This window comes from Monodelphis domestica, chromosome 2 (assembly GCF_027887165.1).
Source record: "Monodelphis domestica isolate mMonDom1 chromosome 2, mMonDom1.pri, whole genome shotgun sequence".
Classification (NCBI taxonomy): domain Eukaryota; kingdom Metazoa; phylum Chordata; class Mammalia; order Didelphimorphia; family Didelphidae; genus Monodelphis; species Monodelphis domestica.
Window position 1 is genome coordinate 252,700,431 of NC_077228.1, and position 27,196 is coordinate 252,727,626.

General features: G+C 36.2%; 1 protein-coding gene and 1 pseudogene across 5 annotated transcripts in view; both read left to right on the plus strand.

Moving 5' to 3' along the window:
- The window catches only part of WDR45B (WD repeat domain 45B), a 106,581-nt gene that overhangs the window by 34,873 nt on the left and 44,512 nt on the right, over window positions 1-27,196 (plus strand). For all 5 annotated transcript variants that reach the window (XM_001368078.5, XM_007483426.3, XM_016430919.2 and 2 more), the window contains 2 exons: window positions 538-625; window positions 2,191-2,285. In XM_001368078.5, the coding sequence (XP_001368115.1) occupies window positions 538-625; window positions 2,191-2,285 (183 nt within the window). The remainder of the gene's footprint in view (window positions 1-537; window positions 626-2,190; window positions 2,286-27,196) is intronic.
- On the plus strand, window positions 8,549-25,280 carry LOC130457279 (ubiquitin-conjugating enzyme E2 variant 2-like; annotated as a pseudogene).

A 27,196-nucleotide genomic window follows, 5' to 3' on the forward strand; every position in this document is an offset into this window, starting at 1 on the left:
TATTTATATCCTTTTGGCTAGGTGAGCTGTATATGATGTGTATGTATACATGAATACCTATGTACATATGTGATATACATAGTTTTATACATGATGTGTATACATATTATATTCTATAAAATATACAAAGTTACTCGTTTTCTTCCCAGTAGAATTTGACTACCTTCAGGTCAAGAATTATGTTTTTACCTTTTTTTGAATTCCTAGCACAGAGTACAGCATATATTTTTGTGGCATATAGTAAGCCTTTAATAAATACTTGTTTGAGATCAGTAAGATCTTCAAGTCATAGCTTACTTTACTTTAAAAAAATGTTTTAAGCAAGCCTATGTATTTTTTGGCATTAAGGTTGTAGTGTTCATTAGAACTGTGTTTATTTTATGATAAATCACTAGTTGTAAGTCAGAAGTAACTTTAGTTCTTTACTTAGTTTAGAACTAAACTGCTTATTTAAATGGCTTTGGCTTCAGAAATGACCTTATGATGAAACATAGCATTAACAATTATTGCATTAATACGATATTTCTTATATTTCAGTGATGATATGGGATGATCTAAAAAAGAAGACGGTTATTGAAATAGAATTTTCTACAGAAGTCAAAGCAGTCAAATTGCGACGAGACAGGTAGGTCTAATATGCATTTTAAAGTAGAATGAAACATTTGTTCTATATGAAGGCAGCTGAAATATTTATGTATAAGGAAGGAAAAATCCTAAAAATCTTTATCTCTTCCTTAAATATTGGTCCATTGGAGTTTAAGGTTCCAAGCCTTAAGCTCCAAGAGACTAGATGCAAGTATCTTTACTATGGTGTTTCATGGAAAGCACTAATTTTCAGCAGTAATCTTGGAGGACAATAATTGATGGATTGCTACATTATTATATGTGTAATAAATTATTTTAGATTAAAGGTAAAGAGAATTGTAAGAAGTATTTGTTGTGAAGAGATTCTTGACTTTCATTAGTGTAAAAATCTAAGCAACAAAGGCCTTGAATTGTATGTATTCTGGCCAGAGTTTAGAATATGGTAGATTTTTGAAGTGTACTGAACAAGAGATATGGTGAAACTTCATTAATGTATTCATTAATTTCTTATAAATTTCAATCATGGGCTAAAGTTTACCTATATATTTTCTTTTGGAGGTGGGATAGAAAAATTGATAATCTTGTTATCCTAAATGTTAACTTGTTAAACAAAGGAAATATTTAACCTATGTTAAATGAAGTGAAGGCAAATAGTTTACTAAAATAAAAATTGTTACTAAATGTAGATTCTAAGGCAGAAGAATAGCAAGGGCTAGGCAATTGGGGTTAAGTGATTTGCCATGGGTCACAGAGCTAGGAAGTGTCTGAGGTCAAATTTGAACCTAGATCTTCCCAACTTCAGGTCTGGCTTTCTATTCATTGTGCTACCTAGCTGCCTCCCTTTTCCCCTCACTCAATAAGTCTTGTTAGATAATGGAAGTTGTAATGATAAATTATTCTTAGCCCCTGTAAGCATTTAAAAAGTATGTATGTGTGTCTGTTCATATATATGAATTTAAAAGAAATACACACACATATGAGTTTAAAAGATACAGTGTAGATGTATCTGAATACATATGGTTCTCTTTCCTTTTCTCCTATTTCTTTCTCTTTAATCTGAATTGATTTCATAATCTTGTTATAGTATGAAGATCTATCAATTATTGACCTCCAAGATTATTCTTGAAAATCAGAGTTTTCCATGCAACAACATAAACAAGACATTGTTGCCCAGATATGTGTACATGTAATATATATAACTATACATACCTATACAGTCATATCTATATAGATACTGACATTTATACAAATACATAGTAACTATCCAAACATGCATAGACCAAAAGCTTTTGCAAGGGTCTTAATAGCTAAAGATGTAGGTGTGTATATGGATATGTATGAATTTTTACATATTATGGGTTTATGTATTTATCCTTATTAGGATTAATATATGGACAGAATCTTAAAGTAATCAAATGACATTTCTTTGAAAAATTTTCCATGACTCAGATTTTAAACCAAGTCTGACCAGAGGAATTGGTGACATTTTATTTTAACTCAAGATTTTTTCTTTTAATCCATATTCTGTGTGGGTGATGTGTTTGAATTTGAAAAAGACTATAGTTTAATTTTTGAAAAGAAATTAGGTAATGTTTTTCATTTCAGAATTGTGGTGGTTTTGGACTCCATGATTAAAGTTTTTACTTTTACACACAATCCCCATCAGTTGCATGTCTTTGAAACCTGCTACAACCCTAAGGGTAAGTTGTATGTGTTATATACAATGAATAATGCCTTTTATAATTTGCTGAATATTTGTGTGCATGAGTGTTTGACCATATTACTTCCCTACTCATTAAGCTTTAGTGGATCCTTATTACCTCCAGGATCAAATATAAATTCTAAGCCCATTCCTATCTTTCAGGTTTTCTTAGACTTTTCTTCATGAATTCTATTACCCACTTTACATTGGTTTAATTGCTTTTGCCCACATAGGACATGCTATCTCTGTACCCTTATGGGCCATTCTTCTTATCAGTCATGCTTATCTTCTTTACCTTTGCCTCTTATTTTTTCCAATTTCCTTCAGTAATATGCTTTAAATATCACTTTCTAAAGGGAGGCCTTCTAAAGAGAGGCCTTTTTTGGACATTCCAGATGCTAATGCCTTCTCTGAAATTACCTCTTCTCTTCTTTGTAATTCTCCTGTTGTTTCCCCCATTAAAATGTGAGTTCCTTGAGGACTGGGATTCTTTTTACCTTCCTTTATAGCATTAGTATTTAGACAGTGCCTGGCATACAGTAATAATGTGCTTAATAAATATTTGTCAGCTTTCCTTTTTGCTAGCTTTTTGTTCAGGGCTATGTCACACTTGTATTTATTCTTTCTGAATTATATTCAAAGTTTTGCTTTGTTGGTAATATATAACATTCATATGTTGGAGACAGATTTCATAAGAATTTACATCCCCAAAGAACGTAAGAGAGACCTCTTTAACAAATATGCATGGTAGAGCAAAAATACTTTCTGCATTGCCTTTGTCCAACAACTAGATGTCTCAGTGTGAAACCTGTGTAAATTACCTTTCAGGATATGAATAACATTATGTTTCATTATGGCTCCTCTGAAACTATGTTTGAACATTGTGTGGATCAGAATTCTTAAGTTGTTTATATTTATAATGTTGCTTATTTTATAGAAATTGCTCTGCACCTGGTTCTGCTAATCTACTTTGCATCTGGGTCTGCTCAGTCCTCTCTGCATCAGTTCATACCAGTCTTTCCATGTTTTGTCTTTTCCTAATTGTTTAGTTTCTAGTTCTTTGCCACAACAAAATTTATAGCTCTTTAGCTACTATAAATATTTTTATGCATTTGGATCCTTTTCATCTTTCTTTGATCTTTTTTTTAGCTTGTTGGACTATAGTTGTGCTATTACTGGACCAGAGCAAACAGTTTAATAAGTTTTTGGTTATAATTCTAAGTTATTTTCCAAAATGGCTAGATCAAATGTGCCTAGTTTCCCACAGCTCTTCCAACATATGTTATTTAACTTTGTGTCTTCTTTGCCATTCTGATGGATGTGAGGTAGAACTTCAGTTGCTTTAATTAGCAATTCTCTAATCATTGATGATTTGGAACATTTTATCATATGATTATTGATAACTTAAATTTTTTCCACTTAGAATTTGCCCATTCTTATCCTTTGACCGTTTATCAATTTGCCTTTATTATAAATTTGAATCAGTTCCCTGTATATCATAGCAGTGTGGAAAGTTGTGGAGATTAATAATCTGTAAAATGTAGAAATTAATAATCTATAATCCTTTATGGCCACCAAAATGGATTTTAAAGCAAAAATGTGTGTTTGATTTTAAGACTGAATCTATATGGGCAGCTAGGTAGCTCAGTGGATTGAGAGAGGTCAGGTATAGAAGTGGGAGGTTCTGGGTTCAAATCTGGATTAAAACACTTCCTAGCAAAACAAAAAAAATTTTTTTTTAAGAGACTCAATAAGTTAAAATGATATGTATCCCTATAAGAAAAGAGGTCATTGGTAATTCTTAAAAACTGTTGTTATTACCTGGGCAGCAAAAAGAAGTACACTTAGAGGGAACAGTGACAAACTATATAGGATGAAAGGACATGACATAAATAGGTATATAGATATATGCATGCAAAAATACATACACATGAGCATGCATATATATATATATATATAACTAGAGCTTAAAATAGGTTAATATTAAAAGAAATGGGAAAAGAAACAAATGGGGGTAAATTTATACATCATAAAGAAGCTCATGGTGGGAGGGGGGAGAACATCAGTATACTGGAAGGGTAAAGAGGTCGGAGACAGGAAATACTCAACTTTTACGTGCTTTGAAATTGACTCAAAGAGGGAAAAACAATCCAATCCATTGGGGGCAGAAGGGTAACAAACGGTCTGGTGGGGAGGTAAGTAGTACAAGAGAGGGAGGGGGTGGGGGGTTAATTTTAGAAAGACTACAGGGAAAATAAGGGGGGGATAAGAAGGTAGGGGGGTAGAAAGGGAAGTAAAATAAGGGTGGGAACAAGGGGGGGACTGTTTAAAAGCAAACATTGGTGTAGAAGGAAATAGTGAAAGAAGAAAAGGCAGGAACAGGAGCAGAAATCAATATGCTGGGAAATACACAGCTAGTAATCATAACTCTGAATGTGAATGGAATGAACTCACCCATAAAACTCAAGCGAATAGCAGAGTGGATTAGAATCCAAAACCCTACCATATGCTGTCTAAAATAAACACACATGAGGAAGGTAGATACACATAGGGTGAAAGTAAGAGGGTGGAGCCAAATCTATTGGGCATCAACTGACAAAAAGAAGGCAGGAGTCGCAATCATGATATATGACAAAGCCAAAGTAAAAATAAATCTAGTTAAAAGAGATAGGGAAGGTAATTACATCCTGATAAAAAGCAGTATAGACAGTGAGGAAATATCTGTACTCAACATGTATGCACCAAATGGCATAGCATCCAAATTTCTAAAGGAGAAACTAGAGGAACTCAAGGATGAAATAGATAGAAAAACTATACTAGTGGGAGACCTGAACCTTCCTCTATCTGAACTAGATAAATCAAACCAAAAAATAAATAAGAAAGAGGTAAGAGAAGTGAATGAAATTTTAGAAAAATTAGAGTGAGTAGACATGTGAAGAAAAATAAATAGGCACACAAAGGAATATACCTTCTTTTCTGCAGCACATAGTACATTCACAAAAATTGACCATGTATTAGGGCATAAAAACATTGCAAACAAGTGCAAAACAGCAGAAATAATAAATACAACTTTCTCAGATCACAATGCAATGAAAATAATGATTAGTAAGAGAACATGGAGAGGTAAATCTAAAATTAATTAGAAACTAAACAATACGATTCTCCAAAACCAGTTAGTTAAAGAACAAATCATAGAAACAATTAATAACTTCATTGAAGAAAATGACAATGGTGAGACATCCTTTCAAAACCTATGGGATGCAGCCAAAGCAGTACTCGGGGAAATGTATATCCTTGAATTCATATATTAACAAATTAAGAAGGGCAGAGGTCAATGAATTGAGCATGCAAATTAAAAAATTAGAAAGTGAGCAAATTAAAAATCCTCAGATGAAGACTAAATTAGAGATCCTAAAACTCAAAGGAGAAATTAATAAAATTGAAAATCAAAGAACTGTTGATTTAATAAATAAGACTAGAAGCTGGTACTTTGAAAAAATAAATAAAATAGACAAAGTACTAGTCAGTCTAATTAAAAAAAGGAAAGAAAAAACCCAAATTGACAGTATCCAAGATGAAAAGGGAGATCTCCCCTCTAATGAAGAGGAAATCAAGGCAATCATTAAAAACTACTAGGCCCAATTATTTGGCAACAAATATGGCAATCTAGGTGATATGGATGAATACTTACAAAAATATAAATTGCCTAGACTAAAAGAGGAAGAAATAAATTACCTTAACAACCCCATATCAGAAAAAGAAATTGAACAAGCCATCAAAGAACTTCCTAAGAAAAAATCCCCAGGGCCAGATGGATTCACAAATGAATTCTATCAAACATTCTAAGAACAACTAATCCCAATATTAAACAAACTATTTGACAGAATAAGCCAAGAAGGAGTTCTACCAAATTCTTTTATGACACAAACATGGTACCGATCCCAAAGCCAGGCAGGTCAAAAACAGAGAAAGAAAACTACAAACCAATCTCCCTAATGAATATAGATGAAAAAGTCTTAAATAGGATACTAGCAAAAAAAATCCAGCAAGTCATCACAAGGGTCATCCACTATGACCAGGCAGGATTCATACCAGGAATACAAGGATGGTTCAGTATTAGGAAAACCATCCACATAATTGACCATATTAAGAAGCAAACTGACAAAAATCACATGATTATCTCAATAGATGCAGAAAAAGCCTTTGAAAAAATACAACACCCATTCCTATTGAAAACACTAGAAAGTATAGGAATAGAAGGGCCTTTCCTAAAAATAATAAACAGTATATATCTAAAACCATCAACAAACATCATCTGCAATGGGGAAAAACTCAAAGCCTTCCCAATAAGATCAGGATTAAAACAAGGATGCCTATTATCACCTCTATTATTTAACATTTTACTAGAAATACTAGCAGTAGCAATTAGAGAAGAAAAAGAAATTGAAGGTATTAAAATTGGCAATGAGGAGACCAAGCTGTCACTCTTTGCGGATGATATGATGATTTACTTAAAGAGTCCTAGGGAATCAACCAAAATGCTAATCGAAATAATCAACAACTTTAGCAAAGTTGTAGGATACAAAATAAACCCACAGGTGTCATCAGCTTATCTATATATCTCTAACCCATTTCAGCAGCAAGAATTAGAAAGAGAACTACCATTTAAAATCACCCAAGACAATATAAAATATTTAGGAATCTATCTGCCAAGACAAACACAGTAACTATATGAACACAACTACAAAACACTTTGCATACAGTTAAAACTAGGTCTAAACAATTGGAAAAATATTGATTGCTCATGGGTATGATGAGCTAACATAATAAAAATGACAATCCTACTGAAATTAATTTACTTATTTAGTGCCATACCTATTGAACTACCAAAAAACATCTTTACTGAATTAGAAAAAACCATAAATAAGTTCATTTGGAAGAACAAAAGATCAAGGATATCCAGGGAAATCATGAAAAAAAATGCAAAGGAAGGAGGACTTGCAGTCCCAGATCTCAAACTATACTATAAAGCAGTGGTTATCAAAACAATTTGGTACTGGCTAAGAGACAGAATGGAGTATCAGTGGAATAGACTTGGGGTAAGTGACCCCAGCAAGACAGTATTTGACAAACCCAAAGACCCCAGCTTCTGTTACAAAAATCCATTATTTGATAAAAACTGCTGGAAAAATTGGAATACAGTGTGGGAGAGATTTGGTTTGGATCAACACCTCACACCCTACACCAAGATAAATTCAGAATGGGTGAATGATTTGAACATAAAGAAGGAAACTGTAAGTAAATCAGGTGAACACAGAATAGTATACATGTCAGACCTTTGGGAAGGAAAGATTTTAAAACCAAGGAAGACTTAGAAAGAGTCACAAAATGCAAAATAAATAATTTTGACTACATCAAATTAAAAAGTTTTTGTACAAACAAAACCAATGTAACTAAAATCAGAAGGGAAGCAACAGACGGGGAAATAATCTTCGTAAAAACCTCTGACAAAGGTTTAATTACTCAAATTTACAAAGAGCTAAATCAATTGTACAAAAAATCAAGCCATTCTCCAATTGATATATGGGCAAGGGACATGAACAGGCAGTTCTCAGCCAAATAAATTTAAACTCTTAATAAGCACATGAAAAAATGTTCTACATTTCTTATAATCAGAGAGATGCAAATCAAAACAACTCTGAGGTATCACCTCACACCTAGCAGATTGGCTAACATGACAGCTATGGAAAGTAATGAATGCTAGAGGGGATGTGGCAAAGTAGGGACATTAATTCATTGCTGGTGGAGTTGTGAATTGATCCAACCATTCTGGAGGGCAATTTGGAACTATGCCCAAAGGGCGATAAAAGACTGTCTGCCCTTTGATCCAGCCATAGCACTGCTGGGTTTGTACTCCAAAGAGGTAATAAGGAAAAAGACTTGCACAAGAATGTTCATAGCTGCACTCTTTGTGGTGGCCAAAAATTGGAAAATGAGGGGATGCCCTTCAATTGGGGAATGGCTGAACAAATTGTGGTATATGTTGGTGATGGAATACTATTGTGGTCAAAGGAATAATAAAGTGGAGGAATTCCATGGAGACTGGAACAACCTCCAGGAACTCCAACAACTTTTGATGCAGAGCAAAAGGAGCAGAACCAGGAAAACATTGTACACAGAGACTGATACACTGTGGACAATCGAAAGTAATGGACTTATCCATTAGTGTCAATGCAATGTCTCTGAACAATCTGCAGGTATCTAGGAGAAAAAACACTATCCACAAGCAGAGGACAAAGTGGGAGTAAAAACACCAAGGAAAAGCAACTGCTTGACTACAGGAGATGAGGGAAATATGACTGAGGAGAGACTCTAAATGAACACCCTAAGGCAAATACCAACAACATGGAAATGGGTTAGAATCAAGAACACATGTGATACCCAGTGAAATCGTGTGTCGGCTATGGGAGAGGTGGGGGTGGTGGGAAAGAAGAAAAGAAAATGATCTTTGTTTCCAATGAATGCTTGGAAATGACCAAATAAAATAATGTTTTTTTAAAAAAAACACTTCCTAGCTGTGTGACCCTAGGCAAATCACTTAATTTTCATTGCCTAGCCCTTACCACTCTTCTGCCTTGAAACCATATTTGTATCAATTCTGAGATGGAAGTTAAGGGTTTAGGGTTTAAAAAAAAGTTTGAAACTTCAAACTGGCTTCTTCCCCTTTGTTGAGGCAGGTTAGAGAAAAGAGCCTCAAGGTAATGAATGTCATGCTGGGAAATATGGCATATGCCATTCTAAAAACAGCATGAAGTATTACTTGTATCTGGAAAACCTGCTTCTTGTTCTGATTGAGGTTAGCATCCCCCAATCAGAGAAGCTCAGTAAAAGAACATCATGAAGAATATAAAAATTGGAAGGTACAGGAAGATGGCCTTTTTTCCCCCCTGGAATTGTGGAGTTAGGAAGGCTTGAAGTCTGGCTCAACCTGTTCATGGAAACTTCAAGTGACTGAAAGAGCCAGCTAGTCTACTTTTTTCTATTTTGTAAATAATAATTGTAAAATTAAGATACAGTCTCTATAGAGAATTTCAGACATATCAAATGGTGACTGCATGGGGTAGATTTGAGCATTTTCAGATTGAGCATTTAGCTTATAAAAGCTAGTTTGTTACCTTTTTGTTGTTTGAGGACTCTGGGACAGCCTTGGAAGGGAGACTAATGAAGGACAGACAGGGCAATGAACAGCTTGTTTGCTTCCCTTGCCTCAACTGAGTTGAGTTGGAAGCACAGTATTTTGATTGGTAGGTCAAAGCCTGATTGGGAGGAGGTGCTGACAGGGGATGGGGGAGGAACCTTGTGATGTGTATATAGTGTATTTATATTGACTGCTTGTTGTCCAGACAGTTGGTAATTCTTAGCCCATCATTGAAGTGCTCTCTTTAATGAAGGGGAATAAATGACTGCCTCTTTTTACTCCTACCTTCTGACTCTGATTTTGTTTATTTGAGTGACTGGTGCTCATTTTTGAGTGAGAAACCTGCATCTCATACAGATTGTTGTGGGGTACTTGTGCTTATTTTTGAGTGAAGTAATCAATTTGTATCCCACACAATGACCAATGAATCAGGAGTCTGAGTACTTCCTTTTTTTTTCTTTTTCTGCCTTTTTTTGAGTATTTTCTTTTTTCACAAGTAGAGGCTTACCTGTAGAGTAAAAAAAAATTTAAGTTTTGGTTTTCTGAGAAGATCAACTTTGGATAAGATTTGTGTTTCTTGTACCTTTCGTTTATCTGTTTCTTATAAACATACTTCCTATATATTTGTGAATAATATTGTTTTCTTTTAGTTTGGAGAGGAAAGTGTGAATAAAGTTGGAAAGGTAAAAGGAAAAAAATAATGTTAACTTAGCTTTAAAAATATAGGAGTAAGAGAGAGATGACTTTTAGGGTTTTTTTTTTTTTTGTTCTCATAAAAAAACAAGCAACCACAAACTAAACTGTTTATAGGAAAGACCCTAGGAAGAAATTAAAAAGTCTTAGAAAAAGGAAACTCCTAGAGGCAGTAACTCAAAGGAAAAGAATTCCTTTTTTTTTTTTAATTTAAAGAAATAGGAAATGTAGACTAATAATTCTGTCCCATGAAGCTCACCTTTATGTAGGCTGTTCATCTCATGGGAACAAGGGTTACCGTCAGTAGAGCCAGCAATGACAAAAAAAATCAAGCCTTTAGCAAGTAAGAAATGGTTTAAAATTATGACTTTTGTCTTGTTTTGGGTCTTTCACTTTTAAGACATTGAAAGAGTTGAAATCTGCTATTGGGGATAGAAATTCCATAGTATTAGATTATTGGTATGTCTGGGCCCAATATGTCTACAAAGATTCATTGAAGTAAGTCTAATACTTAAGCAGTATTCTCTTTTTCATTCCCTTCCCATCCATAGCAGCCCTTTCCTCCTTTCCAGCTTTGCCTGTTCTCTTCCTTTTCCCTTTTTTGGGACTCTAGGCTGTTCCCCCCCCCCCCCCCCCCAGCCTCTACTTCCTTTTGCATCCTCCTTCCTCCACACATTCTTTCCCAAGATCTTCCTCTATTTCCTTTTGTCACCTTGCCCCCTTCCATTCTATCCCCTTCTCTGAAGCCCCTCCCTTCTCTATTCCTCTCCCCTTACCCCAGGCCAGCCCATCCTTCTTTCAACCCTTCTCCCAGTCCAGTCCACCCTCTTCAAATCCTCTCGTAGTCCCTTTCTGTTCCAGACCAGTTCACCTTTTTCCAGACCAGTTCACCTTTCTTCACCCCACTCCTCCTCCTCTCAGATACTGAATCAGGCTCCCTAACTATCCCTTATATTCTCTCTTCTTCTTTCTCCTCATATCCACCCAAATGTTAGATTTAGTAGCAGTAAATAATGATTTAACAAGGGCATATTTCTTCTGAGAGAAGCTGCCATGCATGAATGATGGGGCAAAGTGGTAACATTACATTAATACAACATATACCTTTCAGCTCCTTTAATTTCATCATGTTTCATAGAGATACCCCCAATTTTGACAAGGACCTGGCTATGGCGGTAGTTCAATTTTAGATAGTTAAATTTGAAATACAAAGTAGTGCAGATTGGGTGATAATCTCCGTTTAGTATAACAAAGAGAAAGATTTTTATATAGAGTAGAGTGCTAATAAGCATAAACTCATATTTAGGAGGTGTTTCTTTCCCACATAATATTGTTTATGAAAAGACTATACTCAAGACATTTCTAGTGCTCCTCTACAAACCCAAGCAATCCCAGGGGCCAAAGTTCATTTTCAGATATCCCACCTGCTACTTGTGCAAGCAGCTCTGCTGTGGCCTTCAGCAGAACACAGAGGTATATCTGTGAAAATTATTTGTGACTTCTTTCTCTCTGGGTAAAACCCCACATTAATTCATGGCTCTTTTCTCACTGGGTCAGACCCCAACATCTCTTTGACCTTACCATCTAGTGAGGTTACATGTTTTACAATGGTAGATCTCTATTTTGCTTTCTTTTTTATTCCTATTTATATAAATTCTAGGAAGATATTTGTTTTTATATGTAAAGGTTAACAATGGTCATGGACTTGCCTGTTTCAGGGACAGGTAGAAATCTCAACTTTATTCTCTCAAATTAACAGCAAGACTTAGTTAATGTCATTTTTTTAAGGATGCTACTTTAGTATGTTGATGATCTTCTTTTATTGGCACCAGATGTGGAGATATGTCAGGAAGATAGTAGAAATCTCTTTAAGAATTTCATTGAAGGGGTCACAAGGCCTTTAGGTCCAAAGTGCCAGTGGTGCTTTCCAAACGTGGAATCTTTAGGTTTTATTTAAGGTACTGGAACTTGTTCTATTGCTCCCAAACATAGGCTCTTTAGCAGCTCTCTGCTCCCAGCCCAAGCCCCTTGTAGCTCTGACTAAAAATTCAGTCCCTCAACTTCTTCACTTAGATTCCCAACATCTGTTAGCTCTCACATAATTAAAATAGGTCATTCTGTCTGTCCCTGCTCCAAGAATTCCACATTATCGAAAGTATTTTGTAGACATAAGGAAACAATAAACATGAAGAACTTTCAGTGAACTAGTGGGACTCAGCCTCTTAAGGAAAGCCCCTTCCAAGTGTTGCTGGCTACTTCAACTGCCATCAAAATTGAAGAAAAGGATTCTTGGATTGATTCATTGCTCTTGTGTAAAACCAGAACCACAAAAATTTGTTAAATTGCTCTCCTGTCTTTGTCACGCTCCTAATTTTAACCCCTACATTTCTTGGTGAGCCAGGTAGGAGTTTGATTTATCTTTTAATCTTCTGTTCTGATTGTTTTCCTCACTTGTTATTAAAATATCCATATGTATATATATACACACATATATAAAATATCCTTGGAATTAGTTAGAATTTTTAAGAATATATAGGCAATTTAGTATGGTGCTGGAGTCATGGCACACATTGTGAAGGAGCAGTTCTCAAACAACTCCCGCTTCCAGAGAGTTTTGCTGAGCTGGCATAACTCATAATTTTAGATTGTCTTCATTTATTACTGTTTCTGGGATCATTTGTTCTGCTAGGATCCTTTCAAATTTACCAAATATTTTACCTATTTCTCTCCAACAAGAAAAAACAATGGAACTTGGATAGAATATTTAAAAATTATATCTCTCATCTAGTCCAAATTGTCTCTCAACTTACTGAAACTACCTCTTACTCTACCCAACTTGTCGCTCTTTCTGTTCTTCCTCCTCCTCCTTTCACCTACCCCATAGCAACTCAAACAGGAAACCAAGAGAAAGAAACAAGAAATAACCTAGCTAATTCGTATTCCCCTCAAGAGAAGTACCCACCTTTAATCATAAAGAATAGTTAATAAGATATCAAACACCATTCACCTTTCAAGATATTGAGAAATATTAAGCCTCATACCTCTTCTTTTGAGGATGAGCCTATATAGTGGTTATCAGAAAGCTAGAGAATATTTGTCAAACATATCCTACTTGAATTGATTTTGAAAATTTATTACAGGCATTTTTTTTAAACCCTTATCTTCCAGCTTGGAATTAATACTGTGTATTGGTTCCAAGGCAGAAGAATGGTAAGGGCTAGGCAATGGGGATCAAGTGACTTGCCCAGGGTCACACAGCTGGGAAGTGTCTGAGGTCAGATTTGAACCTAGGACCTCCCATCTCTAGGTCTGGCTCTCAATCCACTGAGCTACTCAGCCCTATTACAGGCATTTTTAATGGAAAGAGAGAAAAATAAGATCATCTCTTCCAGTCAGGCTCAGGGAAGGGGAAGAAGTTCATTGGCCCTGGCAAGACCCACAATGGAATGTGAATAGTGTAAATGATTACATGAGACTGTATCGGGCTAGCGAGGCATTACTAAGAGCCATGAGAGTATGTTCTAATAGATCTAGTTCCTGGACAAAATTTGAAGATCTCAGACAGATGATCGGTGAAAATCCTTCCCAGTTCATGGACAGACTTATTGAACCAGGAGGTAGATATATAGACCTGGATCTGACCAGAGAAAGGGATATCAGACAGATAAGAAGGTAGTTTGTGAAAAGTTGTTGCAGGATAGTCAAGGACTATTTTAAAACCAAATCTCCAAATTGGACTAGTATGAACCTTGAGGAATTAAGTGGCAGCATATGTATATAATGGCCATGAAAAGGGAGATGAAGATGACAGTGACTTGGTGGAGGCATTAAGGAAAAAAATAAAATTAATGGGAAAAATTGAAAAATGAAATGCAAATTAATAAAAATTAATAAAATAATAATAATATATACATAATAAAATAAAAATTAAATTGTAATCTCTAATAATAATATATTTTATGAGATTTATTATGGATCGTTAGAAAATCAAGGCATAAAGAGGATACAAAATAAAAACCATGTGCCATCCATGGCTGATTAGCCCATTTAAAATCCCCGTACTTAGCTTACCACCATACTTGCTGCATCATCCCAAAAAAAGCCCTGGGAGAAGTTAAATAGCAATAACGTAATCCTGCCTATGTGGAGATGCAGGAGAGATTATAGGAAATTTTGGTAAATACTAACCACTTCTGGGGAATGAAATTGAAGGTTTAAATCTCCATTTATACATCCCCCTGAGAGTCGGGGAAGACTAGTCTCTCTGATGGGACTTGTAAACATACCAACTTTGAAGTTACAATAATTTGAGGATAAGAGGAAAAGAGAACAAAACTAATAACTGGTAGGCGCATTGACAAAAAGCCAGTTAGGGAGCAGTTCCCTGTGGCATAAGAGTATATATCAAAACAAATTCACTTAAAACCCCGCACAATTCAAATCACCAAAACCCAAAGTTTACTCTGGATCTTCTGTTGCAGGGTGTTGTCTGTGCAAGCATCTTAATGATGTCTTCTCCAAACATTTCACTTTCTGGATTTGGAGAGTTAGCATGTTTCTTTTCCTAAAATTACTCTCAAAAAGAATTTAAACCTTGCAATTCACAATAATAATAATAATTATACATATCCCCTGAAGAGGGTGATTGAAAAACACAGGGATCACTTAGGGATGCATGGCTGAGTTATGAGGTGTGTCAATCAATTGGTAAGAGAAAAAAAGAATTAAAAAAATCTAAAAAAAAGATAATTTCTGTATAAAATATAGACTATCAAAGTCTTATGTGTAAAAATTCTAAGTAAAGGAAAAATAAACCTATAACAGGTCCTTCAATCAGGGCCCAATTAAAATGATATAAGCATTTACCCAATCAGTAGGCAGGACTACAGAAATTTGCCACATTATGAAAGACAGAAAAGGGACTAGATGATAGGAGCCAGGTAGGAGCAAAATTTGAGATACTTGGTAGAATGTGGAACAAGGAAGACCTGCCTTTAATACATGTTAAACAGCCGCAACCTCGAACACCAAACAAGTTCAAGTCCTCTTGTCTTGGCTCAAAATTTTCATCAATCCCATTGGAATTGGTTGGGATCTTTAACCTTGTGCTTATTCAATAATATTTGTTTAGTATAGTTATAGAGGAAAAGCAACAGAATATAATAGTAGTTAAAACTCAGTAAATTAAAATGATATAATATAACAGAATAGTATTGAATACATTAATATATGAACTTAAAACCACAAAACAATCAGCAAAATACAAAAAATACAGACTTTTATAAAATATTGGAGCCTGAAAAGTCTTAAAAATATAACCTCTAGTCTCTTTAAATTTCCTTTTTCTATCCATTCAGATCCCTATTATCAAAGGTCTTGCGCTCTTGGGTCTCCTGTAGAGAGGGAGAACTCCTTGCTGAGCGTAGTGTGAAGGAATTCCAAATTGAATGTATCTCAGAGACTGGGCAGGCCAGAATGGCAAAGGGTTGATTCTTCCCTGAATCTCAGGCAAGATAAGTAAAAGGATAAGTGCACTTATGAAAAAAACATCCTAAAGCTGGTAGCTGTTTGAAATAGGCAATGCACTGCTCTCTCATAGAATATGCCATGCTTGTAATTAACTTCCTGTTTGGAAAAGTCTCTTCCCTCTCCTCGTCCTCCCCCCCCCCCCCCCTCCTGAGGTACCTGCCACTTGGAGGCTAATTGTTGCCTAAAGAAAGATCACCCCAGTTTTTGCCAGCTGGTTTGTGATTCCGAAGACACAGTGGCAGCTACCAGTAGCCTGAGTCTTGGGGCTGGACCTGGGGTTGGATGATTAATCTGGGTTGGAGGCCGAAGATCAGGAGTAGAATTGCTGGGGGCCTGAGGCTGGGGCTGGGGCCTGGAGTGGATGAGTGATCTGGATCAAGAAGTTCAGGAGTGGATGGCTGGAGGCAGGAGCGGACAGCAGTAGCAGGAGCAGGAGCAAGAGTAGAAACAAGCCACTGGAATTTAGCAGCAGGAGCGGCCGAATCAGGAGAAGCAACTTTGCGAGGGTGGGCATTGGCGTGGGCGAATAGCTTTGGCAGGAGAAACATGGCTTAGAAAAAATTATCTAGGCTATCTTAAAAAAAATTGAGAAGTCCTCATACAACTAGTGGTTACTAAAACTGTAAAATTTAAATTATTATGTCTAATAATAAATTATTATATTTTATGAGGTTTATTAATGATCATTAAAAATCAAGGAATAAAGAAGATACAAAATAAAAACCATGTGCCCATGGCTGATTAGCCCATTTAAAATCCCCACACTTAGCTTACCACCATCCTTGCTGCATCATCCCAAAAAAGAGCCTGTGGGAGGAGTTATTGCCAGTTAAATACCAATAACGTGATGCCGCCAATGTGGAGATGCAGGAGAGATTATAGGGAATATTTGGGAAATACTAAGGACTTCTGGGAATGATGTTGAAAAAGGAGTCACTTAATATTAAACGGTAGAAGCTGGAATCAGGTATTCAGAAATAATGGAAACTTTAGGAATAACAACTATTCTAGAAATAATAATAACTATAGAAACACCATTATAAAAAGCATTTAGAAATGATAATCTGAGCAAAATGAAATGTTACAACAATATATCTGAAATGAGGCTCATCCACACAACATTCAGATTAGAAATCCCCCTCAATGAGAGGAACCTCAGAAAAATGGCCAAGGACCTTTATGAAAGTTTGAGAGGGGAGAAAGGACTCTGGAATCAGAGAATGAAATCTTTTATTTCCCAGACACTAATATTTTTAGCACCAGTTATCCCAGTCCATTCTCCCCCAAATAGTAATGAATCACATCTATCTTTTAAAGTTGGAAATACTTATAGATACTGGTGCCTCTAGATCGGTATTAATGAGTACACCTGATTCTGATTTGATTCCATTGGCTCTATAAATGTAGTAGGAGTGACAGGAGCACCTCTGAAGGTCCTAAAGCTTTCACCTCACATGGTGTTTGTGGGACCTCTGTCAGTGGAACATTCTTTCCTCCTAATGCCTAATTCCCCAATAAATTCGGTAGGGAGAGACCTTTTGTGTAAACTAAGAGCCACAATAACCCTCTTTCAAGATGGGGCTATGATGCTAGAATTGCCAGAGGAATTTTTAAATTTGTTCCCCATATTTCTTTTGGATAGTCAGGAGGTGGACAAACCTTCCACCTTTGAAATAATAACTGATATACCTGAATCTCTCTGGGCCACATTTTCTTCTGACGTAGGCCTACTTAAATCAGCTGTTCCTGTTCAAATTATGACAAAAGGTGGCCTGCTGAGAAATCTGGGGTTGCTGGAGAAGATGGCGGTCTCCACAGGAGTTAAAGTTCCACTTAATTTTTGCTTGTTAGAAGAACTTGAAGAAGGCCAAAAAGGAGTAGGCGATTGTACAGTTAGCTGGGGACTTGAAGATGATGAAGATACAAGGTGGACAGGCATGATTATTGGGCTAAGGACAAACTATGAAAACAGAATATACAGTCTGAAAGTAGAGTGTGGACCTAAATACCCAGAAGCACCTCCAACAGTTAGATTTGTAACAAAAATTAATATGAATGGGATAAATAATTCCAATGGAATGGTGGATGCACGGAGCATACCAGTGTTAGCAAAATGGCAAAATTCTTATAGCATTAAAGTTGTACTTCAAGAGCTAAGGCATCTAATGATGTTCAAAGAAAACAAAGCTTCCACCACCTCCAGAAGGACAAACATACAGCAATTAATTTGAACAAATCTCAAACTTATCTAAACCAACAACCTTCTACTCATGTTAATGTTTTGATTAAATCTCACAATGCAAAACCCACCCATTAAAAGAATTCCAGCTGATATACATGACCTGGACATTTGTAAGAATATATTTAATATATGTACACCCATTATGTTTTCAGGCACAATGGGAAGAAAAATGCAGCACAATTTTTTTCCCTCTTATCAAGGCACTACCATTTAAGCATAAACCTGGAGTGCTCCAAATGGAATTCAGGTTTTACAAGATGAAAGCATAGCAAGAAGTATCAGATTTCTGTGGAGTAATGTATGTTTCAGAAATCTAATTTCTCAAGAAGGAAAATTATAAATGGCATGCTTGGTCCATCTTGCTTAGTGAAAGAGCGACAATGTAAATTGTTTATAAAGTAACAGGTACAATAAATACTGTTACTAATTTTGTTTAATTTTTGAAGAGGTGTGGGTACCGACTACTAGTAGTAACAAAAAGTATGTTCAGTGTTGTTTTGATACCTGTATTTATAAAAAAGGGGGAGGGAGTAAGGGAGGGAAATGGATTTCTGTTTTAAAGCAGCTCCTGTATGTTACATGTAACAGACCTGGTAAATATTTGTTTACAGTCTTTGTTCTGATAAACCATGAATTTAAGTTTAAGTGAAAAAAAAAACAAAGGAAATAGGTGGTGTATGGATATGTGATTCTGAGATTAAAGTTAGTCTTAAAATGTAAAAAAAAAAAAAAGGTGGCCTGCCTCCTTCCATGTCTCAATATCCTCTATCAAAAGAGGAAATTGAGGAATTACTCCAGTGACAAATTCTTTAATTGAATAGAAAATCATAGTTCTATGAAAATCAAAATATAATACACCTATCTTGCCTGTTAAAAAGTCAAAATTAGATGAAAATAAATAATCTATCAGTTTGTATAAGATTTAAGTGCCGTAAAAAATCATGCCATTAAAAGACACCCTGTGGTTCCAAGTCCATCCACAATTATTTCCTCTATTGCTAGCATCGCCAAATATTTTATAGTAGTAAATTTCTGTTCCACATTTTTCTCAATAACCATGAAGTTTCCAGAAATATATTTGCCTTCACCTGGAAAAGTTTTTAAAGGATGTGGTATTGTTTGTCCCAGAGGTACGTGGAAAGTCCCACGTTATGCTCACAGATTTTAACACAAGATTTTGCAAATATTAAGTTTAATTTAAGGAGAGCTGTATTTGATACATTTTGTAGATGATAAGCTCTTGCCATAGCATGCCAAGAAGAGAGCAAACATCTCCTTTTGAAACTATATAAGAGAGAGGATACAAGCTCTCAAAGGCAAAGGTTCAGTGATGTCTCCCCAAAGTGGAGTCTTTAGGCTTCATTTTAACTGATGGTGCCCACTTCATTTCCCCTAAGCGAGTTCAAGATATTCAAAAATTGAGTTCTCCCTCCACTAAGAAACAGCTGAGGGCAATTTTAGGAACAATAGGATTTTGTAGGCAGTGGATCCCTTGCTCTGGGGAAATCACTAAACTCCTTATAGCATTGACAAAAGATTTAGTCACTGAACCACTTAGGTTAGATGCAGAACATCTATCAGCTCTTTCTAAATTAAAACAGGCTATCCTGCCTGCCCCTGCTTTAGGCATCCCAGATTACAACAAACCATATGTACATGTACATAAATGGAGAAGGGTTGCCTCAGGTGTGTTAACTCAAACTTTAGGACCTGTTCAATGTCCAGTTGCTTATTATTTGGCCCAGTTGGACCTAATAGCTTCAGAAGCACCATCATGTCTTAGAGGCATAGCTGCTACAGCTTTGCTAGTAATTAAATCTGCTGATACAGTATTGGTATGCCCACTAACAATAATGTGTCCTCATGAAGTTGAAGCATTCTTACTTAGGCATAGAACACAGGCATTTTCTGACCAAAGACTTGTAAGTGATGAAGTAACCTTGTTAGGCAATGAACGTATCACCTTAAAACACTGCACAACACTCAACCATGCCACCTTGCTTCTGTATTTACCAAGTACAAGAGAACCATTAAACAGTTGTGAATCTTTAGTGTTCATGGCTGAAAATCCTTGAGATAATCTCCTGGATACTCCTTTAGACAATCAGATCTAGTCTTATTCACTGATGGTTCTTCTTTCATGAGGGATGGCATACGTTACACTGGAGCTGCTATAGTCACAGAATTTGCTACTCTTTGGTCAACCTCACTGCTCTCAAATATAAGTGCTCAAGGTGCAGAGCTTTAAAAAATGCCTGTATAATTGCAAAAGATAAGAAAGCAATGATTTACACTGACTCTAGATATGCATTTGGAATATGTCATGTAGGCGATATGCTTTGGCTTCAAAGGAGATTTTTAACTTCAGCTGGGAAAAGTATTGCGAATGCAAAAATCATTAATGAAGTTATTTCTGGTCTCCAACTACCTGAAGCCCTAGCTGTTGTTCATTGCTCTGCCCATACATATGGAACTAACCCAGTCTCTAGAGGAAACCACCAGGCAGATACTGCTGCTTTAGATACTCGCTGCTTTAGAAGGGCCTGAACTAATTCTACCTTTGGCAACTATTAATAAATCAGATTTATCCCTTTTTTATAATGTAAAGGAAGTGCAAAAATGGACACAAAATTCAAAGTAAAACACAGTATTGGAGTATGGGTGTCTTCTGAAGGAAAACCCCTACATCCTTGAAGTTTTTATCATCAAATATATCAATCAATTCATAAAAATGATCATTTTGAAACCCAAGGCATTGTAGATTCTGTTAAAAAAAGTATGTACAGTATATAACTACCTAGTATAACTACCATAGCTTCTAAAGTGTGTGCAGCCTGCCCTACCTGTCGAGCATATAACCAACATGCCTTTCTTGGAAAAGCTTTTGTTGGATGTCCTCTGGCTTACACACCTTTTGTACATCTACAAATCAATTTTATTACAATGCCAAAGTCTGGACATTATAAATTTTTCATAGTCATAGTAGACCAGCTATCCAAATGACTAGAAACATTTCCTACCGTCTGAACTATAGAGGCTTTTGTTGTCAAGGTGCTCTTAAAAGAAATTATACCTTGATTTGGCCTGTCAGCACAAATTGGTTCAGACAGGGGAACTCATTTACTGATATGGTTTTATCTCAAATTTATTCTTGTTTTGGAATCACTCCAAAATTTCATGTACCATATCATCCCCAGAGCTCAGGTCAAGTTGAAAGAATGAACAGGGAATTTAAGACCATGATGGAAAATTGTGCACTGAGACTCATTTAAAATGGCCTGAGGCTCTCCTTCTACCTCTATTTTACCTTCGAAGCAGGCCCAGGGGAGATGTACACATCTCACCATTTGAGATGCTTTTTGGTTATCCCCCTATGCAAGCTACACCTTTTCCCCCTGCATACACATCATTGCTGGGGGGATACTTCTGTTGCCTCCTATATACAAAATTTACAAATAAAAATACGAGAACTTTAGGAATCCGGAGCCATTGTACAAGCAGGACCTGTAAACTTTTCCCTTCATGATCTAAACCCAGGAGACAAAGTATATATAAAGAATTTCCAGTGCACAGGAGCAACTCAACCAGCCTGGGAAGGCCCATTTCAAGTATTGTTAGTCACCCCAAAGGCTATAAAAATTGGACAAAGACATCTTGGATACATTTTTCACATGTTAAACGAGTACCTTTTGTCGAAACTGATTGAACTTTATTGTCACATTTACTGACGATAAAACTACAGAGACAACTTGACACTATTTTCAGTGACATGGAATTCCTGAGTAAGTGTATAATTTATATTATAGAATTTGTATTTTGTTTTAAATATGTATTCTGGCATGTATTCTGTTTAGAAATGGTTATTTTTATTATACTTTTATAGGAGTATAGAGAAAAGATAAACTAAATGATAACTAGATCATAAGTTTTACAAAGTGTTATAAGTATTGGTCAATACTCGCCTCAGGGGGATTGTATATTTTTTGTACATATTATATGTTTTTATACATAATATTTTATAATGTAAACTTTTTATGTGGTATTTGTTGGATTTGGATTGATATCTTCAGGTTCTTATTTCCATGGAGTATAGTTGAGATTGTGTTATTTGTAATTGTACTATTTCTCATTATAATTGTATTATTTGTAATTTGTACCATCCAAGATTGGTTTTACTTTTTTTTTCTTTTATTTCTCTGTTCCTCATATTATTATAGTTTTCTATTAGAAAGGACAATTTTGTAGGCAACTTTGAATAGAGGATATGAGTATTATAAGTATAAGATATATGTTTGCATGATCTATTGGGAGACTAGTTTTTCCCAAAGAATCCTGGGGGTGGGGGGGATACAGAAATGTATGGGTTAAAATTAAGAGCTTGAGAAAGATAGAAGAACAGTTTAATAAATTTTTGTTTAATTGAGAAAAATAGTTAAGATGGAAAGAAAAGAGAAAGATTTAACTTTCTACCTTAGTAATACCTAAAAACTACCTAAATCTTCTTATATCAATCTATAAGTTACCTAAAAACTATTGTTTAAGAGTCTCATTAATAACCCTTCAGCCTAGCTAACCAGGCCAAACCTATACTATTTATCTATCCATCTATCTATCTGTCTATCAGTCTATCTGTCTGTCTATCGGTCTATCAATCTGTATCTATCTACATTCTAATTAACTCACTAAACAATGGACAGCTACCAACCCCATACACTCTCCTTAAATCAGATTCTACAGCAGCCAACTGTCACCAGCAACTGCCAGAAGCACCCTACCCTCAGGAAAACTTAGAGCAAAATCCCCTTTTCATACTTCATACTTGCCTTTATCTCTCACCCTCCAACTATCATTCTTGCATCACTTCCTCTCTGAGAGCAGTTTCAATTTCCTTTAACTGTGGGCTGGTCTCCATGGTAACAGAACCTCTTATCTTTGGGCCTGGCTCTCTGTCCTCTGAGCTAGCCAGCTCTTTCCCCAATTCAAATGATTTAGAATTCTCTTTTACAACCATCTATTGACACTAATTAGCCATACATAAAAGCCATTAGCTTTCATTGTACCTTATTTTTTTTCTTTTTTGTTCTTATCCTTTTGTGATTATAGATTTATAGATAGACTAATTTCATTTATTCTATTTAAAATCCTACACCTTACTTTGGTGCTATTTTGTTTTCAGTCTTATTTATATTGCATTTCCTCATTCATTCCCTTTTCTGATGACTGGATTAAGGATAATGCTATTTTTAGGGTCCATAGAAAAATAAGATGTCTTGAGGTACTGTATCTCAAGACAAGGCCATGCTGGATCTATCAATCCAGCTTCATTGGAGCTCTGTTTTATTATGGAGAACAATCTATAGGAATGAGACTTCCAGAACTTGTACCTCATGAGGGTCATAAATTGCCAAATAAAACCATTTCCCCCTTTTGCTTTTCTTACATGCCACATGAAATAAATGAATGGAGGACCTGATAAAAATCACTAGGGTTGACTGAGGTTTGGACCAGTGTTTAACTTGATGGTAATCAACCATAGGCTAAAGCCCAGATGTAGGCCTCAGTTCCTATAGGATGATGACAGCACAATCTGACTGCTCTCTGACAATGATATAAACAAAGAAGTTGGTTTATTTCATCAAACATGGGATGGGTAAATAGACCAGGGAGACGGAATCATTATCTCTAATAAGATCTTATCTCTTCCCTGTAGCCTGAACTCCAAAGGTCTTTTCTGTCCTAAAAATGTTGGGCTATACTCAGTATGCTCTGTATCTGCCTGAAGTAATTTCCTAGCTATCTATTCTTGACTAGCTGGTCCACTTGTAAAACAGGAACTTGTCAGATAGGATGGCTAGAGGCTGAAGCCTGAGCCCAGTGATCTGTGTTACTGCGAAAATGTGGGTTGAAGACTGTGAATTGCCAAAACTCAAGATTTTGTCCCAAGCAAAATTCCAATTCTTCACTGAAATCCTCAACTCCTGAACTGATTTCAGGGAGCCAGCTCTGACTCCTGACCTCTAATTCAGCTTCCAAAGCTGAACTCACTTCAGAGGCCTCAAGCGCCTTCCTTTTTTTTGTTCTCATTTATTATATTTTTATTTACTTTGTTAAACGTTTTCCAATTAAAAATTTTTTTTAACGTTTTAAACATTTTATTTGGTCATTTTCACACATTATTCATTGGAAACAAAGATAATTTTCTTTTCCTCCCCCCCTCCCACCACCCCTCCCATAGCTGACGCACGATTCCACTGGGTATCACATGTGTCCTTGATTCGAACACATTTTCATGTTGTTGGTATTTGCCTTAGGGTGTTCATTTAGAGTCTCTCCTCAGTCATGTCCCCTCAACCCCTGTAGTCAAGCAGTTGCTTTTCCTCAGTGTTTTTACTCCCATAAATTGTCCTCTGCTTGTGGCTAGTGTTTTTTCTTCTAGATCCCTGTGGAATGTTCAAGGATGTTGTATTGACATTAATGGAGAAGTCTATTACGTTTGATTGTACCACAGTGTTTCAGTCTCTGTGTACAATGTTTTCCTGGTTCTGCTCCTTTTGCTCTGCATCACTTCCTGGAGGTTGTTCCAGTCTCCATGGAATTCCTCCACTTTATTATTCCTATTAGCACAGTAGTATTCCATCACCAACATATACCACAATTTGTTCAACCCTTCCCCAATTGAAGGGCATCCCCTCATTTTCCAATTTTTGGCCACCACAAAGAGTGCAGCTATGAACATTCTTGTGCAAGTCTTTTTCCTTATTACCTCTTTGGAGTACAAACCCAGCAGTGCTATGGCTGGGTCAAAGGGTAGATATTCTTTTGTCGCCCTTTGGGCATAGTTCCAAATTGCCCTCCAGAATGGTTGGATCAATTCACAACTCCACCAGCAATGAATTAGTGTCCCTACTTTGCCACATCCCCTCCAGCATTCATTACTTTCCTTTGCTGTCATTGTTAGCCAATCTGCTAGGTATGAGGTGATACCTCAGAGTTGTTTTGATTTGCATCTCTCTGATTATAAGAAATTTAGAGCACTTTTTCATGTGCTTATTAATAGTTTTGATTTCTTTGGCTGAAAATTGCCTGTTCATGTCCCTAGCCTATTTATCAATTGGAGAATGGCTTGATTTTTTGTACAGTTGATTTAGCTCTTTATAAATTTGAGTAATTAGACCTTTGTTTGAGGTTTATGTTATGAAGATTGTTTCCCAATTTGTTGCTTCCATTCTCATTTTGGTTACATTGGTTTTGTTTGTACAAAAACTTTTTAATTTGATGTAATCAAAATTGTTTATTTTACATTTTGTGACTCTTTCTATATCTTGCTTGGTTTTAAAGTCTTTCCCTTCCCAAAGGTCTGACATGTATACTATTCTGTGTTCACCTAATTTACTTATAGTTTCCTTCTTTATATTCAAGTCATTCACCCATTCTGAGTTTATCTTGGTGTAGGGTGTGAGGTGTTGATCCAAACCTAATCTCTCCCAAACAGTCTTCCACTTTTCCCAGCAATTTTTGTCAAATAGTGGGTTTTTGTCCCAGAAGCTGGGGTCTTTGGGTTTGTCAAATACTGTCTTGCTGGGGTCACTTACCCCAAGTGTATTCCACTGATCCTCCTTTCTGTCTCTTAGCCAGTACCAAATTGTTTTTGGAACATGATATTCAAAAAGGCAAGAGAGCTGGGTCTTCAACCAAGAATCAGCTATCCATCAAAACTGACTATATACTTCCAGGGGAAAATATGGACATTCAACAAAATACAATATTTCCAAGTATTTTCCAAGAAAAGACCAGAGCTCTGTGCAAAGTTTGACATCCAAACACAAAGCTCCTTCCTTTTAAAGAAAATTTTCTCTGGTGTCACCTCCCCTAAATTTTCATGGCTACCAATGTGACAAGGAAATCACTTTAAAAGACTGATATATATTAATTTAAGGTCGCCAAGGAATTCAGCTATGTAATTCCTAAATGAAAACTCAAATCAGCAGTCAATCTTTTATGGAGTTTAATTACAATAGGAGGAAGAAAGGAATTAGAGATAGAGAGAGAGAAAAAAGGAGAGAAGGGAATAGGGCTTAAATACCCCTTCTGTTTAGGCTGGGCCAAAGGCCCAAGCCCTTAGATAGCTGGGGCAATGAAAGGAGATCAGTCCCTATTACTCACGTGACCAAAAATGGAGAAACAGTCTCGGGGCCCCCACCTTCAGCTTCCTTCAGCGCAAGCTTCTCAGAGCACACCGCAACCACACCGACCAGCTTCTCAACCACCCCGAGTCTTCAGACCCCCCTGATCTTTAAGGAAACCATCCAAGTTGCCTCCCCTCAGTTCTCACATCTACCAATCACTGTCCATCAATTTCCCTGTGCCAATGGAGGCTCTAGCTTAACCCAGGACCGCCCAGAGGCTTTGCACATGTCTGTTGAAGGTCATATTTTCAAATAATTAAATCTTTGATCCTTTGCTACAGCCCTTTCTAAATCCTGTTAACCTGAGTAGGGTAGAGATTGGAATAATTAAATTTTGATCTAGGCTGCAGCCCTTACTCAATCCTGTTAGGACTGAATAGGGTGGAGATTGATTCCAAGTATCTCCATTGTATCAATTCTAAAATCAATCATGAATCAAAGAAATTCCTGTTCTATGCTTAAGCATAGGTCAAAGTCCTTTCCATTGTTCAGCAAAGGGTTTCTGTCCTAAAGTAATCTTAAGAAGGGAAGGAGAAGGAACCTCCCATGCCAATGGGATTCACATTCCAATAGTCAAGACCCACTATCAATAGGAAATTTTTCAAGTATGAAATTTCCCAATGGTGAAATTTCCAACATCTAAATTTCCAAAGTCTAAGAAATTTTGAGGTTTACACCAATCACAGTAGACACTTTTCCTAGGACTGCCCATACTTAGTTTTCACCACTCTTTAGTTCTCACCTTCTCTGGGTAGATTATATCTTCTGAGAACTTCACACCTCTTTGCTAAGCTTGCCCTTTGTAAGTTGCTTGACCTTTTAATGATGAATTTTTCCTTTATATGTACTTATCAACCTTTTGTATTAGGTCTAAAAATAGGTCTACTTAAGGTTTTGGCCTCACTATAAGTATGAGTTAAGGACTTTTTTCATTGTTCCAACTGGAGTTTACAACTTTATCTTCCCCTAAAGTATGCCTAAGTATGGGTGGAGTAATGTAAAGTTCTCAATACATTCCTGACCAAGTACCTTCATTGTTTAAAATGGGGAATAGCCTTAAC